The 17,707-nt window shown below is 43.3% G+C and overlaps 1 protein-coding gene across 4 annotated transcripts in view; it reads left to right on the forward strand.

Annotated features, from left to right (window-relative positions):
* Window positions 1-2,976: 2,976 nt before the first annotated feature.
* The window catches only part of CXADR (CXADR cell adhesion molecule), a gene marked incomplete at its 3' end in the record, with an annotated part of 53,494 nt that continues 38,763 nt past the window's right edge, over window positions 2,977-17,707 (forward strand). For 3 of the 4 annotated variants that reach the window (XM_082655149.1, XM_082655150.1, XM_082655152.1), the window contains exon 1: window positions 2,977-3,091. In XM_082655149.1, the coding sequence (XP_082511275.1) occupies window positions 3,049-3,091 (43 nt within the window). In that variant the 5' untranslated portion in view covers window positions 2,977-3,048. The remainder of the gene's footprint in view (window positions 3,092-17,707) is intronic. The other variant, XM_082655151.1, reaches the window with a different exon arrangement.

Here is a 17,707-nt window from a genome sequence, read left to right on the forward strand (position 1 = left end):
AATCCTTTCTGTGTCACCCATTTCTTGTTTGTAGTAAATAGGTTTCAATCAGCCTCTTTGACCTTCCCTGAAGTCCAAAGGGCAGGTTCAAACAGTTGCTAATCAGAAAAGTGAGGGAATGCAGAAACAAAGGAAGAGCAATCAAGTAACAACAGCACAGCAATAAAGCAGGATCCTGGTTCCTCCTCAAGGAATATACATAACAATATCTTTGAGTTCTTCTGCAGGAACTAAGGCCCCCCCACCCAGGCGGAGGAAGGTAACTCCAGGCTGAGCACAAGAGTCCTGGAGTACCAAACTGTCACCTCATCACTAACCAATCAGAAGAAAATCTGCACACAGTGGAAGATAACAAAGACTCTGACACCTTCCCCAAATGATTAACTGCAATTAACTCCCCCTTTTTCCCTTTAAAACTTTCATGGTCGAGCAGAGTCTTTGGAGTTGGTTCTTGAATAACTCCACCTGGGGGTCCACCTTCTCCCCAGGTTGCTAGCCTCCTGAATAAAGCAGCCTTTCCTTTCCAACCAACACTTGTCTTGGAGTGCTTGGTCCCTAAGAAAGGGCAATTTATTTAATGGTTGCGTGCTATTTGTTACCTTGGTTTGAGGATACTAAACAATCCATAATTTGTACATTCCAGAATTAATGAGATTATCTCATTACAGATTCCAGGAGACATAATTTCCAAGCTGACAACAACAACAAAGACTATTTAAGGTGTCATTAAGAAGTTTCAGACTACTGCATAATTTCAGCTACTGTTTATATGAAATAAGGTACTCATAAGCCAAAGTCTAAAGATGACTTCAATTCAAATAACTTTTTTCCCCAGTTTTAATGTAATTTGTAAAAGAAAAATAGTTCACTAAATAAGATAAACTGCTCCTTTCAAAGTTACGTAAATCTTAGAGATGATAACATTTGAAAAACCTGTGTTCAGTAATCTAAAGAAGTAGAAAACATTAATTTTGTGAAATTTACCTTTACTTGCTAAAAAGCTATATTAAGATGTAATGATTTGTGAGTTATTACACAGATATTTACATACACTTTATTAATATATGAATTAAATATATTCAGTTCAACAAAAAATGCTAGAGAACCTACTATGGGCTGTGCTCCCAAGAGTAAAAAAGATGAATAATGTGCCTTTTGGCCTTCTAGGAATATTCAGGGTAAGAGAAGTGATTGATAGGTATGAAAATGCCTACCACAGAAGGAGGCAAAATGTAAGGAGTGTAAAACAAAGTACCAAAAGGAAAAGGATTAAGATGAAAATCCTTTTGGGTAATTGCTAAAGATTTCCTCTAGATGACCCCTGAGATGACCCCTGGGGGTGGTGGCCTTCTACTGAAGGAGACACTCAAGGTAGCAACCTGATAACAAAATGTGTGCTGCTTGGAAGTGATTAATACTAGAAGAGTCCTCATAAACAGTCTGAAATAGATATGAACTTTAATACTTAATCTCTTCTAATCTCATAAAATATAATGTGGTATGTAAAATCTCAAGTTCCAAATATTTTATACCTTCAATTATATCCAGTAGAATTCCTGTTTCCTCAACTAATAGGAAGTCCCTAACAGTTACTCTGGACTCTCCTTAGATCAGCCAGGATCCCACTGGAGACAAGTTAAATCAGGATCGCCGGAGTAGGGGTTCAGGTATTTGTATTTTACAAAAGTTCTCCAGATAATTTTAATGTGCAACCCGGGTTGCAAATCACCTGCCTAAATTGCAGTTGGGCAATTTTGGTCTTCCCGATAACTGGTTTACTTTCTTTGCTAGTTCAATAAATAACAAGAATTTTCCAATATTATTTTTTATTAGCTTCCACTTTACTGACCACTTACTATGTGCCAGGCACGGTGCCAAGCATACTTTTGTGCATTGTCTCTAATTTTCACAGCTACCCTTGGAGTAGGTGCTGTTTCTAAGTTACTTGCCCAGTTACTACCCCATTTCAGAGCTCAAGAATTTACCCACTGCACAATACTGCTTCTCTCCTCACTAAGACACCAAAGTCTCTCAGCAGATATAAATAAACGTTATCTGGAAAGACCAACGAAGAACAAGTAATGGAGGGCACCAGGAGGCAGAAGCGACATTGCAGGGCTGACCGGGAGATCCTGCGAGATTCAAGATCTCTAATCCCCTGGTCTCCCAGCTACTGCCCGCGCCCGCCCCCCGCCCCAAGCCTTTAACCGTCCCTACTGAGACCCGCTTTTCAACCTCACTAGTCCTTGTTGGCCAATTTCAGAGCTGGAATAACGTTTAAACACAAGGGAGGAAGCCCAATCCGGGTATTTCCCAAATTAGCTTAGTCACTACTGGAGGTGGGGAAAAGCCTTCTCTAGCCTTCTTCTACATCAGCCTGAAAGGACTCTACGAGAGGGGAGCAAATGCCAGGGCTGCCCACTTGTCTTCCTCTAGGGCCTTAGGTGGAAGAGCCCGCCGCAGCAGCAAACATCCAGAGATAGGAGGCGTGGCTGGAGGCTCCCACCCCCTACTACCCTGAGGGGAGGGTGGGGTAAGTGCAGGAGGGGCTGACTGCTTTAGTTGCGTTTCAGGGTCCGGGCGCAGGTGGGCGAGATTTTTCCCTTGCCTTGCCTTTAAGCCAGGGTGCGATAGCCGTTTCAGTCGTCTGGGGAGAGGGGCTGGCCCGACCCACGTGCACAAACCCAGTTTAACTGAAGGCATTGAGGGGGGGGATCCGAGTTCAAGCTTGGGGCGAGTGGCTGCCGGCGCACGTCAACGCCCGAGCTCCGCTGGCAGGAGTTCCTTACTCGCGTGGGTCCCAGGGCAGCCCGCCGGGGGCTCCTGGTTGCCACAGCAACCCCACGCGCCTGGCAGGGACGGCGCGCGCCGCGGGGCTTCGCTACTACCGGAAGTGACGTGTTTCACCTGCCGAGCGAGGGCGGGGTGGGACCGGGCTGCGAGGTGCCGCCGCAGCCAGCGGGTCGGTAACGCGCGGGGAGCCGGGTGACTGAGACCCCGGGTAAGAGCCGCCTACCTGCAGTCGTCGCCCACAACTGGGCCGCCACCATGGCGCTTCTGCTGCGCTTCGTGCTCCTGTGCGGAGTCGCGGGTGAGTGGGGGACAGATCGGTCCCTCGGGTCTTTATTGCCTGGCCAACCCTGGGGCGCTCGCTGCCTGCGGCCACCCGGGAACAATGAGGCTTGGGGGAGGGGGCGGGCGCGATTTGGGGGCGCTGCGGCAGTGGTGGAGGTGCGCGCGGAATTGCACCGGGGTGATTTCGCCGGACCGGGCGCGCGAGCCCCGAAGGTGGGTGGGGCCGCTGGGAGGGGAGCCCTGCGGGGCCGTGGGGTACCGGGGGTGCGTTGGAGTGGGGGACCGAGCCCCGGGATGTGGGGCGGCGGTGGAGAGGGCTCCCCGGGCGCGGGTGGGTGGGCGCGGCGTGCCGGCTGCGCCTGGCGTCTCTCCCAGACTATTCTTTGCCGCGGGTGCGGGCTTTGCTTTATTTGCTCTTGCCCTTTCCCTTGTTAGCCGCGGTGTCGTTTCCATCGGGGTTACCCGGTTTCAAAAGCCTTGGGCGGCGAGTTTTCAGGTGTCGAGCAGTCCAAGCCAGGAGACCGAATTACAAACGCCATGATTAAATGGACAGTGAGCTTTTCAGTGCCTCAGATCGTCCAACCTACCTCTAGGAAAGAGGCGCTGAACGAACTGTAGGCTGGGCATTCTTGGTCTCATGGAAGAGGCGAGCCCAGGCACGAGCTGTTAACTAGACGGTAACTCGACGAAGTGGACCGTGGAAAATCAGAAGTAGATTCCTGCAAAAATGCAGTATTGATTTCTGCAGTCGCGGGGCAAAGTGCAAAGGAGAAATTAGTAACCTTGGTTTTGAGTTTATAATGTTTTGATTCATTTTGATGATGACTTGTACAGGGAATTTCGAAAGGATTCGCCAAGTAATACATGTTCGACTGCGCCTTTCTCGGGAGGGGTAAAAGGGCATTTAAAACTGCGTGGATATAAGGCATAATCGTTCGATATCTTTAAAAAACTGATTTGTTGCCATGTCCGTGCTTTAACCAACTGATATTGTCTTGTCAAAGTAAGCATTTTAGAACCAAAGGATTCATTAAACCAACCACCACAACAAAAAAATCCATCGGTGGGACCCTAGGAGGCACACTTTGTGTAGCCTCCGGAAGGATAATTTTTTTAAGCGCTCTAGAGCTGGATCGAGTGGCCCTTTCTGTTGGGATGGCTCTCTGCTTCCTGTTGAAATGTTAATTCCATTGTTGGATGCCCCAGCTGTGAGCATTACTCATGGGATCAACATTCTGTTAACAAATCTAATCTTCGATATGAGTCTATAGCATTACCTCCACCTTTTTAATACATATCATTTAGACATGGCTGAAATTTCCAAAGTAAAGCTTCCAGAAAAGCTAAGAGTCAGTAACCATTTTACATGATAACGTTACACCTTGTTTTGGTCAAGGACTAAATTGAAGTAGAAGTTGAGAACATTGTGATCTCTGTGGAAAAAAATGTTTTAGCCTATATCTAGAGCAGAGAAGTGGAAGAACATAAACCATATAGAGGATTCCTCCCCACCCCCAGGGATATCAGGATAATTGTCTGGATTTCATTTTTTTCTGGATGCCTCACTTTGGTAGGCACAATCTCATCCTAGGATATTTTGATACATATAGAGTCATTCTGCTCATAAACTGTACACTATGGTACAGTGAACATCTCTTTAAAGGACTGTTGGCTTCAACTAAACTATTTTACTTCAATTTTCCAGCTTAGGAAACAACTCAAAAACTGTAATTGATGTATGGCTTTGGGTATTTCTTCAGATACTTCTTGACATCTTAGAAATTTATTGCCATGAACTCAGTTTGGGTGGTAACATTATTGGATTCTACAATTGGCAAAACAAGGTGGAGGCTTACATATTAAAAATTGCAGTGCTATTAGTAGATCTTCCTCTAGAACTGTCTCTAGAGGAAGAAATTGCAGTGCTATTAGTAGATCTTCCTCTAGAGCTGTCTCTAGAGGAAGAAATTGCAGTGCTATTAGTAGATCTTCCTCTAGAGCTGTCTCTAGAGGAAGAAATTGCAGTGCTATTAGTAGATCTTCCTCTAGAGCTGTCTCTAGAGGAAGAAATTGCAGTGCTATTAGTAGATCTTCCTCTAGAGCTGTCTCTATGTGGGTTGTAGAGTTTTGTGTTGTACTCTGGTTGATGATGGAACATTTTTTGATGCGTTTTTATTGCCTACCTAGTAGCAAGTCGTACCGCTAGTAATAGTAGTGTCAGTAGTGGTAGAGCAGTAGCAGAAGTAAAAATAAAGCCTTGATTATGCAGTTATTTTTTAAAAAATATATTTATTTTTGGCTGCGTTGGGTCCTCGTTGCTGCGCGCGGGCTTTCTCTAGTTGTGGCGAGCAGGGGCTACTCTTCGTTGCGGTGGCTTCTCTTGTTGCGGGGCATGGGCTCTAGGCACGCGGGCTCAGTTGTTGTGGCACACGGGCCCTAGAGTGCAGGCTCAGTAGTTGTGGCGCACGGGCTTAGTTGCTCTACGGCATATGGGATCTTCCTGGACCAAGGCTCGAACCTGTGTCCCCTGCATTGGCAGGCGGATTCTTAACCACTGCGCCAACAGGGATGTCCCTGATTACTCAGTTATTAAATGCCAGGCACTGTTCTAAGGGCTTTACATACACTCATTTAATGTACCTTGCAGCCCTAGAGGATATATATGTATTATAATGATCCCTACTGTACAAGTGGAGAAACTGAGGCATGAAGTGGTTGTATAACTTTACTCGCCAAGGTCACAAATTTCCTTCTGAATCCCTGCTCTTATCACTATGCTGCCACTTTCCTCTTTGATTACCTCTAATCGACATCTTAAATTTGTATCACTGGTTACTGTCATTTATTAAGAACCTGCTGTTGGTTTGACCCTGTGCCAAGTACTGAAGGCTTTTATTATTAGCCTTTTAATTTCTTGATCTTAGTTGAATATTTTCAGTCTCTCTGCGAGCACGAGGATCCAGGGCTTAGACTGGTGTTGTAAGCTTAAATGGCCCATGACCCAGCAGCATCATTGTCACCTAGGGATGACAGTGTTAAAGTTTGGGGTGCTGCTCTGCTTTTCACAGTGTCAATATGAGTGAAAGCAAAGTACTGGCCAGTGATTCTGGTCTCCAAACCACTTGTTAGCCATGCAGTGGCAGCAGGACCCTGTTCTCTGTGCTTCAGTTGCTGCTTGTGTCAAGAACGGGAATCCCACTATATCAGTTGATATAGTGGGAAATGTTTATTGTTTTGCTTTACCTGGTGTTTTTTCCTTTACTTGAAAAAATGAAGATTATTAGATGTGAACTTTATCCCCTCCATATGCCTCTCTCTTAATACATTCCTGTCATTATACCACCACCAGGGCAAAAGTTGCCCTTCTCCAAGGCAACCCACCCAACATTGGCTCATTACCCTATCTGTTGTGGGGGTTTCCATAAAATTACCCAATATATCTCATTGCACTAGGTCAGAGGGCAGGGGCATTACCTGTGCTGCTGTTCATTGTTACAGTCCCGGTGTTAGCTTGTGGCACCTGGCAGACAGCAAGTGTTCAGCAAATGTTGCACGGCTGAACGTTTTCAGCCTCTTTGCCAATAGGCCTATGTATATGATATGGCTCTCATCAGTTATATCTCTTTCCCTTCTCATCCAATAAAGATGGTCCTCCACTAGTGATCATTCCACTAGCCTTACTTCATTCCATTGTTAGAAGTTAAGCCTCTGCTTTATCTCTGACCTCATTATTCTGTCTCACTCACCTGCTTCAGTTGCCAAAGGTATCAATAACCACGTGCCAAATCCATTTATTTCTTTAGAGCTCCTTGACACCTATTAACCTGCCCTTCACTACCTTCTTCAATAGGTCCCTTAAATGCCAGCCTCCCCCATGATTTAACCCATAGCCCTCTTCTCAGTCTCCATCTTAAACCTGGGTGACTTCATCTGTCCATCACTGTACACTCAGAATTGTTGCTAGTGACAAAAATGTTGCCAACTCACCTCTCCTTTGAATTCTGGGCCACTATTTCCAGCTGCCTAACGTTCAGCATCCCATCTGAATGCACTTGAGTACCTCAGACTCTGTAGGTCCTCAACTGAACTTACCATTAATTAACTGATTAAACGATCCAGTCGTTCAAATATCTATGGCCTACTGTATACTATGGCTGTGCTAGATGCCCCTACAATAGTGCAGGCGTTTGCAAGGTGCAAAAGGTTTGGTGGAACGTTCCCAGCAGATGGAGATCTGAAAGGGTATAATGTGCCTTGGGTTCAGTGCGTATAAGGCATCTAACTAACACTTCTCTTTTTGATGTGCACCTGAGTCATTATGAGGGCATGTGGGGTGGAGCTTGAGAGTTTACATTTTAACAGGTTCCACATGATGTCACTGCTGAGTACACTTTGAGTGGACAGAGACCCAGAGACTGTGCCGAGAGCTTAGGAGACGATCCCCCAAGACTGGCACTGAGAAGCTTGTGGAGGTGTTAAAGAAGTGAGGTTATACACTGAGATTTATTCTCTTGAATTGTGTAGAACTCTGCAGCAGTTCTGGAGGCAGGTAGGACCAATAGATCTAACGCATTAATCCATCTGGGATGACCTGGACACAAGCAGTCCCTGTTGAAATACAGCAGAGTGGTGCTGGGCTTCCTGTTTCATCTGAAAATTGTTCTGAGGGAGATGCAGAGGAACCTGGTATTTGGTTGATTGAATGAGTGGCAAGAAAAAGTTGGAGGGAGCCAGTAAGATTTCTGGCTTGAGTGAATGATCATGTCGCTAATCTATAGGGAGTAAAGAAAGGAGAAGCAAGTTTTAGGGAGATGACAGTGAGCTTTGGACAAGTTGTATTTGTGGTGCTTGAGGGGAATGGAAGTGAAAAATACCCAGTAGGAAGACTTAAGCAAAGGACTGGATCTCAGGAGAGAGGCAAAGATGGGTGATACAGAATTGAGCATCACTGCTGATAGGTGGCATCTGTGTCTGGTTAACCAGGAAAAGCAGGTAGGACTAGAAAAGAAGGTGAAATGTGATACTGGGGAACATCAACATCTAATAAGTAATCAGGAGGTGAGGAACCGGGGACAGTAAGGAGTGATGGAGAGTGCAGGGGAACTAGAGGATGAGGGTGTCCCAGAAACTGACGAAGAAATGAGGCCAGTGGGTCTTACATTAGGAGATTATTGAGAACATTTTGGAAGTGATCGAATCCAGAGGGAGGACAGTACCTGTACTGAGAGTAAAGCTAGATTTTAAGAGATTGAGGAGAGGGCATCAGGTAAGTAGAGAATAAGAGATTGCTTTGCACTTGCAGCTGGTTTAGTGCATGTTGCACGTATGGCCTTCATTCCAGGGGACAGGAGCAGACTCCATGGGAGAAGGTAGAAGCCAGAAGATAAGAACTCTAACTTCTGTGTGTGTGTGTGTGTGTTTATTGAAGTTTAGTTGATTAACAATGTTTCAGGTGTACAGCAAAGTGATTCAGTGTGTGTGTGTGTATATATACGCACACACACACTTTCTCAGATTCTTTTACATTATAGGTTATTACAAGGTACCGAATACAGTTCCCCGTGCTATACAGTAGGTCTTCATTGTTTATCTAGAACTCTTCACTTCCCAACCTCCCAGACATAGAACCTTGCTCACATGATCATTCTTCTTTAAAACAGTGTATTCCTCTTTACACTCATTCCGGGACTCTGAACCCTTTGGCTTCCCAGGGGATGTCACTGTCTCATCCCATCTCTTATGTAGGGATCCCATCAACTTTAAAAAAACTTAAATATCCCTCCGGACATGGCTTCAACCCTTATATCCCTCTTTCAGCACTGCCTGTCTCTCCTTTTCTCCACCGGATTTCTTGAAGGAGTGGATTTGTTGACTCCATTATTTTCCTTCATATCCATCAATTCTTCCACCCTTTGCAATCTGATTTTCACCCCACTCTACTCCTGTGAAACTGCAGTGGCCGCTGTGGCTGCATCCAGTGGACATGTCACACCTTCAACCTCTTAAACCTCTTAGCGAGAATGGCTCTATTGACTAATCTCTTTCCTCCTTGAGCTGTTCCTCATTCTGCTTTGTGGGCCCACTTTCCTCCCTCTACTTAAATGTCAGTTTCTGGCTTCAGTTACCATTTATGTCCTTACAGCCTCCAGTCTGTTTCCTGTCTCACTCTCCCAAAGCTTTGCCCATAATGTCAAACCACTCACTTGACAGCTCTGCTTAGACTTCCCACAGGTACCACCAGTTGAACCTGTCTCCAAACCACTGTTCTCTCTCGCATTAAATGGCATTTTCAGCCACCAAAATGCCCAGGCAAAAATCTGCATACCTTACTTGACTTTTCGTATTCTCTCCCCAGCTTACACCCAGTTTCTAAGTCACTTGTATCCCTCCGGCCACTCCTGGAGGGATACAGCGTACCTCAGTGTATACCACCATTCTCTTAAGATGGTTGAAGTAGCTTCATAATTGGTTTTTCATTGAGTGAGGAAATAAATGGGGAAAGATGTACTAGGCAGGAATTTCTGTTTGTTGGCTTGAGAAAAGACCTGGAAAGGAAAGAGTATTTGAAGATTAAGAATAGGTATATCATTGAAGAGGTGAGCAGGGCTGGGCTCGGTGTCCTGCACAGGCCAGCTCTGTGTGTGTCAGCCCTGCCATGCATTCAGTATTGGAGTGAATTTATGTTACCACTCCAGTCTCATTTTAATCCCCTGCTTGCAGCCTGTTCTCCCCTCTCCCTTCGTTTCTGCCTTTCCTCTCTCGTACTCAAATCATTATCAGGTGTAACTAAGTAAAGGCAAGAATTGAGACTGGGAGCTTTTGATTTGCTTCATTTGGTGGGCAGCAAGTAATGGATGTGAACGTTAAAATAATTTTAAAATTATTCAATTAATTATTAAGGTAACCTGGAAAATAATTAAAAATTATCTAACTGAAATGAGCTTATGGCTTTATCTTACTGTCATCTACGTAGCATTTTTATTTTTATTTATGTATGTATTTCAGCTGCGCCAGTCTAAGTTGTGGCACGTGGGATCTTTAGTTGCGGCGCACATGCGGGATCTAGTTCCCCGGCCAGGGATGGAACCCAGGCCCGCTGCATTGGGAGCTCAGAGCCTTAGCCACTGGATCATCAAGGAAGTGCCTTCCTTGCATTTTTTAAAGAAAACAAACCTAATGTTCTAGAATAATTGTTAGATTGGTTTTGGAATTAGGTTGGTTTCTATTAAGAATATGATGCTAAGTGGAAGTAAAGAGCAGTAACCTTTTATGGCCCTGGCTCCTTTATTTTCTACTTAATTTCTTCAGTGGGGCTGAAATTACAAATGGTGGAGTGTGAGGGGGATGGGAGAACTTCACCTTGGCACAGTGAAGTGGTCTGTACAGGAAGCTGGTAGTTTATGGTTTGGTGATCTCTTGGGGCTCATTTATTGATATTCTTTGTAATTTGTTCACTTTGTTGAATCCATTACTGTCTCCAGGTAAAAGAAAATGGGAAGGAAGTTGAAAATGTTTCTGTATTCAGTGGCAAAATGGTGACTTAAAGGAACATTTACCTCTTTTGTGCTTTCCCACTGGTCTTTTCTGTAGGCTTTCCCTCCCCTCATTGACTCACCCTTTCTGGTTTCTAATAATGAGCTAGCCAATTAAAGTTTAAGCCTTAAAGGCCTTAGCTTGACTCAGCAGTATTTACGGTTTATTTTAATTGGCAGGGTGCTGGTAGAAGAAAAGGTTATTGCCTGCTCTGTTGACAAAGGGAAGGTAGGATAAGGGAAGGAGATAGTAACAGTCTATTTTTAGGGTAGGTGTGAGATCAATGGCAGGGTTCAGTTTGTCCTTTGATAGTTGGTGAGAAAAGGATTAATCGTCACATTAACCAATGTTTGTACATACTGAGACAATGCAAATTTCTTTACAGACTATTAAATCACTTTCATTCTTTCAAAGATACTTTACAGGTTGGAATGGGAATGCTGTTTCATTTACTTCTAAGAAATGAAACTTTAGATTTCTGGAAGAAGCAACATAACTAATCATGATTACTTTTTCACTTCCCTATCGTGTAACTGTGTGTTCTGTGTGAGTATTTATTTATTTATTTATTTATTTATGGCTGCCTTGGGTCTTTGTTGCTGCACGCGGGCTTTCTCTAGTTGCTGCGAGCCGGGGTTACTCTTTTTTTTTTGCGGTACGTGGGCCTCTCACTGTTGTGGCCTCTCCCGTTGCGGAGCACAGGCTCCGGACGCGCAGGCTCAGCGGTCATGGCTCACGGGCGCAGCCGCTCCGCAGCATGTGGGATCTTCCCGGACCGGGGCACGAACCCGTGTCCCCTGCATCGGCAGGCGGACTCTCAAGCACTGCGCCACCAGGGCTACTCTTTGTTGCGGTGCGCAGGCTTCTCATTGCGGTGGCTTCTCTTGTTGCGGAGCACGGGCTCTAGGCACGCGGGCTTCAGTAGTTGTGGCACACGGGCTTAGTTGCTCCGAGGCATGTGGGATCTTCCCAGACCAGGGCTCGAACCCATGTCCCCTGCATTCGCAGGTGGATTCTTAACCACTGCGCCACCAGGGGAGTCCCTGTGTGAGTTTTACAGGTTTCTCCAAAGGAAGTATGGTTTGGCTGCACAGATAAAAACGCTCTCAAGGAATCTCAAGGAATATGCAGATACGGTGAAATCAAACGTGTTGAGCCACATCTTTGTTGAATTGTTAGAGTGACTCTAGTTGACCCTCCTCAGTCTCTCAGATTCCCCAGTGAAGAGTGCTTTGAACTCTTGAATACCAGACTATTCCCATGGGGGTTTTCTTTAATGGACCAGACAGAAACTTCAAGTGTTTTGTGCCCTGGATAGTTCTACAGTAAGAATTGAGAAGACTCTTTAACCTACTTGGTTGTAGACTGTGAAATCTGATACTTTTAGAATGAGCTGGTAACTCTGGGCTAGAAAAGTGATCTTACTGTGTTTTTAAAGACAGTTTCACATGCATCTCATTTGAATCCACTCTCCTGACAGCCTATGGGTAGGAAGGACACATTTTTTTTTTTTAAATAAGGAATCAAGTTGTAAAGCCAAGGCCTTAAGTTCAATAAATTATGGCATTGGTCCAAGACAATGCTGTCCTAGTAGAAACATATGTCATTTAAAATGTTCTGGTAGTCACATTTAAAAGTGAAAAGGAAAAGGTGAAATCAATTTGTATATATTTTGTTTAACCCAATATATACAAAATATTAATTCCATATGTAGTCAAGTTGAACATCAGTAAGATTTTTTTTTTTTTATATTAAGCCTTCAAAATCTGGTATTTTACGTACAGCACATCTCAGTTTGCACTGGCCACATTTCACGTGCTCAGTAGCTGTGTGTGGCTAGCAGATACCCTTTTGGTCAGCACAGGTCTAGAACTTGGAGCTTTAGTTCCCAGTCACCTTCCACCACATTTAGTTTCAGAACATTCCACTAACTAAAATAGCATGGGTGTGGTGTGCCATCACAACAGCTTTGTCAAATGGAAAGTGTCTTTGGAACTGCTCTCATGAGATTTTATCTAAAATAATTATTTGTATCACAGTATTCCCGTTGACAGCAAGTTAAATAATGTCTCTTGTTATTTAGTTTCTTGTAAACATCAGAGCATTTGTTGCACACAAAATTATATCAGCTGTCCTTTTTTGGTAGTTATATGCATCTATATTTTAGGTATAAGGTAGAAGAAACAAATATATGGACAAAATAATATTTTTAGCTTGCCTATGGGGGGAATAAATTCATTTATGGAGAGATTGAAAGTATAGAGTGGTCCCTGGTGATGGTTGCTAGGAAATTTGAATTTATTTTGGGATATTAGAAAGGAAGTCATGCCAAGATTGAGGCAGTCTTACAACAGTTAGACATGCTTACAACAGGGTTTTTTTTAAATTGTAACTAACCTTTTCTTTATTAACTTCAGTATTTTCCGTAAGTAGGTAACATTTGCTTGTTTTGCTGTTATGTCTCTTTGCTTTTTTTTTCCTGTGATCTCATCTTTATAAGACACTTCACCTCAGTTTCTTTGCTTTTTTTGTTGTTGTTTTTTTGGCCAGGTACTCACTTTTCCTGTTTCATGTTAATTAAAGGAAGAAAAGAGAGCCTGAGGTCGTTTTTGAACAAGGAGGCAAAGGCAGATTTCTTAAAATGAAGCAATACATGTTATTTTACGAAGGTGATGAAAATATTCACTATGGCAACGGATCTGCTTTACCCATAATGCAAAATACCCTATTTGCATTTGTTTTGCCAGAGACTTCTGAAATTAGCATCTCTGTATTAGAGAACATGGGGAAAATAATACACTACATAGATTGAAAACAGGCTGAGACTTAATTTTTTTTTTAAGGTTTAAAAAAAACTTTTATTTAGAAAGGCTGAAATGATTGCATGCTAATTTGAACAGATAGGTTGTATAAGAAAATTCCATTTTTGATACCCGCGAAGAGTTGGATTCCATTATGTGTGCTTTGCTCTTTCTTTAGACCTCTTAACTTCAGACTGGAGTTGAACAGAAATGTGGCTTACTCCTTTCCCCTCAATTCACTGAGAATTAATTTTATTTATTTATTTATGGAAGGGTTTTCATTTTTTTAAATTAGTTATCTATTTTATACATATTAGTGTATGTATGTCAATCCCTACCTCCCAATTCATTCCCCCCCAACCCCCCACCCCGCTTTCCCCCCTTGGTGTCCATACGTGTGTTCTCTACATCTATGTCTCTATTTCTGCCTTGCAAATTGGTTCATCTGTACCATTTTTCTAGATTCCACGTTAATGGAATATAGAAATTCCATTCTGACTTACTTCACTCTGTATGACAGACTCTAGGACCATCCACATCTCTACAGATGACCCAGTTTCGTTCCTTTTTATGGCTGAGTAATATTCCATTGTATATATTTACCACATCTTTATCCATTCCATCTGTCGATGGGCATTTAGGTTGCTTCCATGACCTGGCTATTGTAAATAGTGCTGCAATGAACGTTGGGGTGCATGTGTCTTTTTGAATTATGGTTTTCTCTGGGTATATGCCCAGTAGTGGGATTGCTGGGTCATATGGTAATTCTATTTTTAGTTTTTTAAAGCACCTCCATACTTTCTCCATAGTGGCTGTATCAATTTACATTCACACCTACAGTGTGAGAGGGTTCCCTTTTCGCCACACCCTCTCCAGCATTTGTTGTTTGTAGATTTTTTTGATGGTGGCCGTTCTAACCATTGTGAGGTGCTACCTCATTGTAGTTTTGATTTGCATTTCTCTAATAATGAGTGATGTTGAACAGCTTTTCATGTGCCCCTTGGCCATCTGTATGTATTCTTTGGCCCATTTTTTGACTGGGTTGTTTGTTTTTTAATATTTTTTAAAAAATAAATTTATTTATTTATTTTTGGCTGTGGTGGGTCTTCATTCTGCATGCAGGCTTTCTCTAGTTGCGGTGAGTGGGGGCTACTCTTCGTTGTGGTGCGTGGGCTTCTCATTGTGGTGGCTTCTCATTGCAGAGCACGGGCTCTAAGTGCATGGGCTTCAGTAGTTGTGGCACACGGGCTCAGTAGATGGGGCTCATGGTCTCTAGGAGCACAGGCTCAATAGTTGTGACACACGGGCTTAGTTGCTCCGTGGCATGTGGGATCTTCCCGGACCAGGGCTCGAACCCATGCCCCCTGCATTCGCAGGCGGATTCTTAACCACTGCACCATCAGGGAAGCCCTGTGCAAAGGTCCAATTTGTTTGTTTTTATTTCCATTACTCTAGGAGGTGAGTCAAAAAAGATCTTGCTGTGATTTATGTCAAAGAGTGTTCTTCCTATGTTTTCCTATAAGAGTTTTATAGTGTCTGGCCTTACATTTAGGTCTTTAATCCATTTTGAGTTTATTTTTGTGTGTGGTGTTAGGGGAGTGTTCTAATTTCATTCTTTTACATGTAGCTGTCCAGTTTTCCCAGCACCACTTTTTGAACAGACTGTCTTTACTCCATTGTATATCCTTGCCTCCTTTGTCATAGATTACTTTACCATAGGTGCGTGGGTTTATCTCTGGGCTTTCTATCTTGTTCCATTGATCTATGTTTCTGTTTATGTGCCAGTACCATATTGTCGATTACTGTAGCTTTGTAGTATAGTCTGAAGTCAGGGAGTCTGATTCCTCCAGCTCTGTTTTTTTCCCTCAAGACTGCTTAGGCTATTTGGGGTCTTTTGTGTCTCCATATAAATTTTAAGATTTTTTTTGTTCTAGTTCTGTAAAAAACTGCCATTGGAAATTTGATAGGGATTGCATTGAATCTGTTGATTGCTTTGGGTAGTATAGTCATCTTCCAATCCAAGAACATGGTATATCTCCATCTGTTTCTGTCATCTTTGATTTCTTTCACCAGTGTCTTATAGTTTTCTGAGTCCAGGTCTTTTACCTCCTTAGGTAGGTTTATTCCTAGGTATTTTTTTTTTTTTTTTTTTGTGGTACGTGGGCCTCTCACTGCTGTGGCCTCTCCCGCTGCGGAGCACAGGCTCCGGACGGGCAGGCTCAGCGGCCATGGCTCACGGGCCCAGCCGCTCCGCGGCATGTGGGATCTTCCCGGACCGGGGCACGAACCCGTGTCCCCTGCATTGGCAGGCGGGCTCTCAACTGCTGCGCCACCAGGGAAGCCCCTATTCCTAGGTATTTTATTCTTTTTGTTGCAGTGGTGAATGGGATTGTTTCCTTAATTTCTCTTTCTGATCTTTCATTGTTAGTGTATAGGAATGCAAGAGATTTTTGTGCATTAATTTTGTATCCTGAAACTTTATGAAATGCATTGATTAGCTCTAGTAGTTTTCTGGTGGCATCTTTAGGATTCTCTACATATAGTATCATGTCATCTGCAAACAGTGACAGTTTTAATTCTTCTTTTCCAATTTGTATTCCTTTTATTTCTTTTTCTTCTCTGATTGCCATGGCTAGGACTTCCAAAACTATGTTGACTAATAGTGGTGAGAGTGGACATCCTTGTCTTGTTCCTAATGTTAGAGGAAATGCTTTCAGTTTTTCACCATTGAGAATGATGTTTGCTGTGGGTTTGTCATATATATGGCCTTTATTAGGTTCCTTCTATGCCCACTTTCTGGAGAGTTTTTATCATAAATGGGTGTTGAATTTTGTCAGAAGCTTTTTCTGCATCTATTGAGATATCATATGGTTTTTCTTCTTCAATTTGTTAATATGGTGTATCACATTGATTTGTGTATTTTGAAGAGTCCTTGCATCCCTGGGATAAATCCCACTTGATCATGGTGTATGAACCTTTTAATGTGCTGTTGGATTCTGTTTGCTAGTATTTTGTTGAGGATTTTTGCATCTATATTCATCAGTGATATTGGTCTGTAAGTGTCTTTTTTTGTAGCATCTCTGTCTGGTTTTGGTATCAGGGTGATGGTGGCCTCGTAGAATGAGTTCGGGAGTGTTCCTTCCTCTGCAATTTTTGGAAGAGTTTGAGAAGGATGGGTGTTAGCTCCTCTCTAAATGTTTGCTAGAATTTGCCTGTGAAGCCATGTGGTCCTGGACTTTTGTTTGTTGGAAGATTTTAAATCACAGTTTCAATTTCATTACTTGTGATTGGTCTGTTCATATTTTCTATTTCTTCCAGGTTCAGTCTTGGAAGGTTATACCTTTCTAAGAATCTGTCTGTTTCTTCCAGGTGTCCATTTTATTGGCATAGAGTTGCTTGTAGTAGTAGTAAGATGCTTTGTATTTCTGTAGTGCCCATTGTAACTTCTCCTTTTTCATTTCTAATTTTATTGATTTGAGTCCTTTCCCTCTTTTTCTTGATCAGTCTGGCTAAAGGTTTATCAATTTTGTTTATATTCTTAAAGAACCAGCTTTTAGTTTTATTGATCTTTGCTATTGTTTTCTTTGTTTCTCTTTGATTTATTTCTGCTCTGATCATTATGATTTCTTTCCTTCTACTAACTTTGGGTTTTGTTTGTTCTTTCTCTAGCTGCTTTAGGTGTAAGGTTAGATTATTTATTTGAGAGTTTTCTTGTTTCTGGAGGTAGGATTGTATTGCTATAAACTTCCGTCTTGGAACTGCTTTTGCTGCATCCCGTAGGTTTTGGATCGTCTTGTTTTCATTGTCATTTGTTTCTAGGTATTTTTTGATTTCCTCTTTGATTTCTTCAGTGATCTCTTGGTTATTTAGTAATGTATTGTTTAGCCTTCATGTGTTTGTGGTTTTTACGGTTCTTTCCTGGTAAATGATTTTTTTTTTTTTTTGCGGTACGCGGGCCTCTCACTGTTGTGACCTCTCCCGTTGCGGAGCACAGGCTCCAGAAGTGCAGGCTCAGCGGCCATGGCTTACGGGCCCAGCCGCTCCACAGCATGTGGGATCTTCCCGGACCCGGGCAGGAACCCGTGTCCCATGCATCGGCAGGCGGACTCTCAACAACTGCGCCACCAGGGAAGCCCCCTTTTTTTTTTTTTTTTTGAGGAACGTGGGCCTCTCACTGCCGTGGCCTCTGCCGTCGCGGAGCACAGGCCTCGGACGTGCAGGCTCAGCGGCCATGGCTCACGGGACCAGCCGCTCTGCAGCATGCGACCCTCCCGGACCGGGGCACGAACCCGTGTCCC

This window comes from Grampus griseus, assembly GCF_964374135.1.
Source record: "Grampus griseus genome assembly, chromosome: 5".
In the NCBI taxonomy this organism is placed as follows: Eukaryota; Metazoa; Chordata; class Mammalia; order Artiodactyla; family Delphinidae; genus Grampus; species Grampus griseus.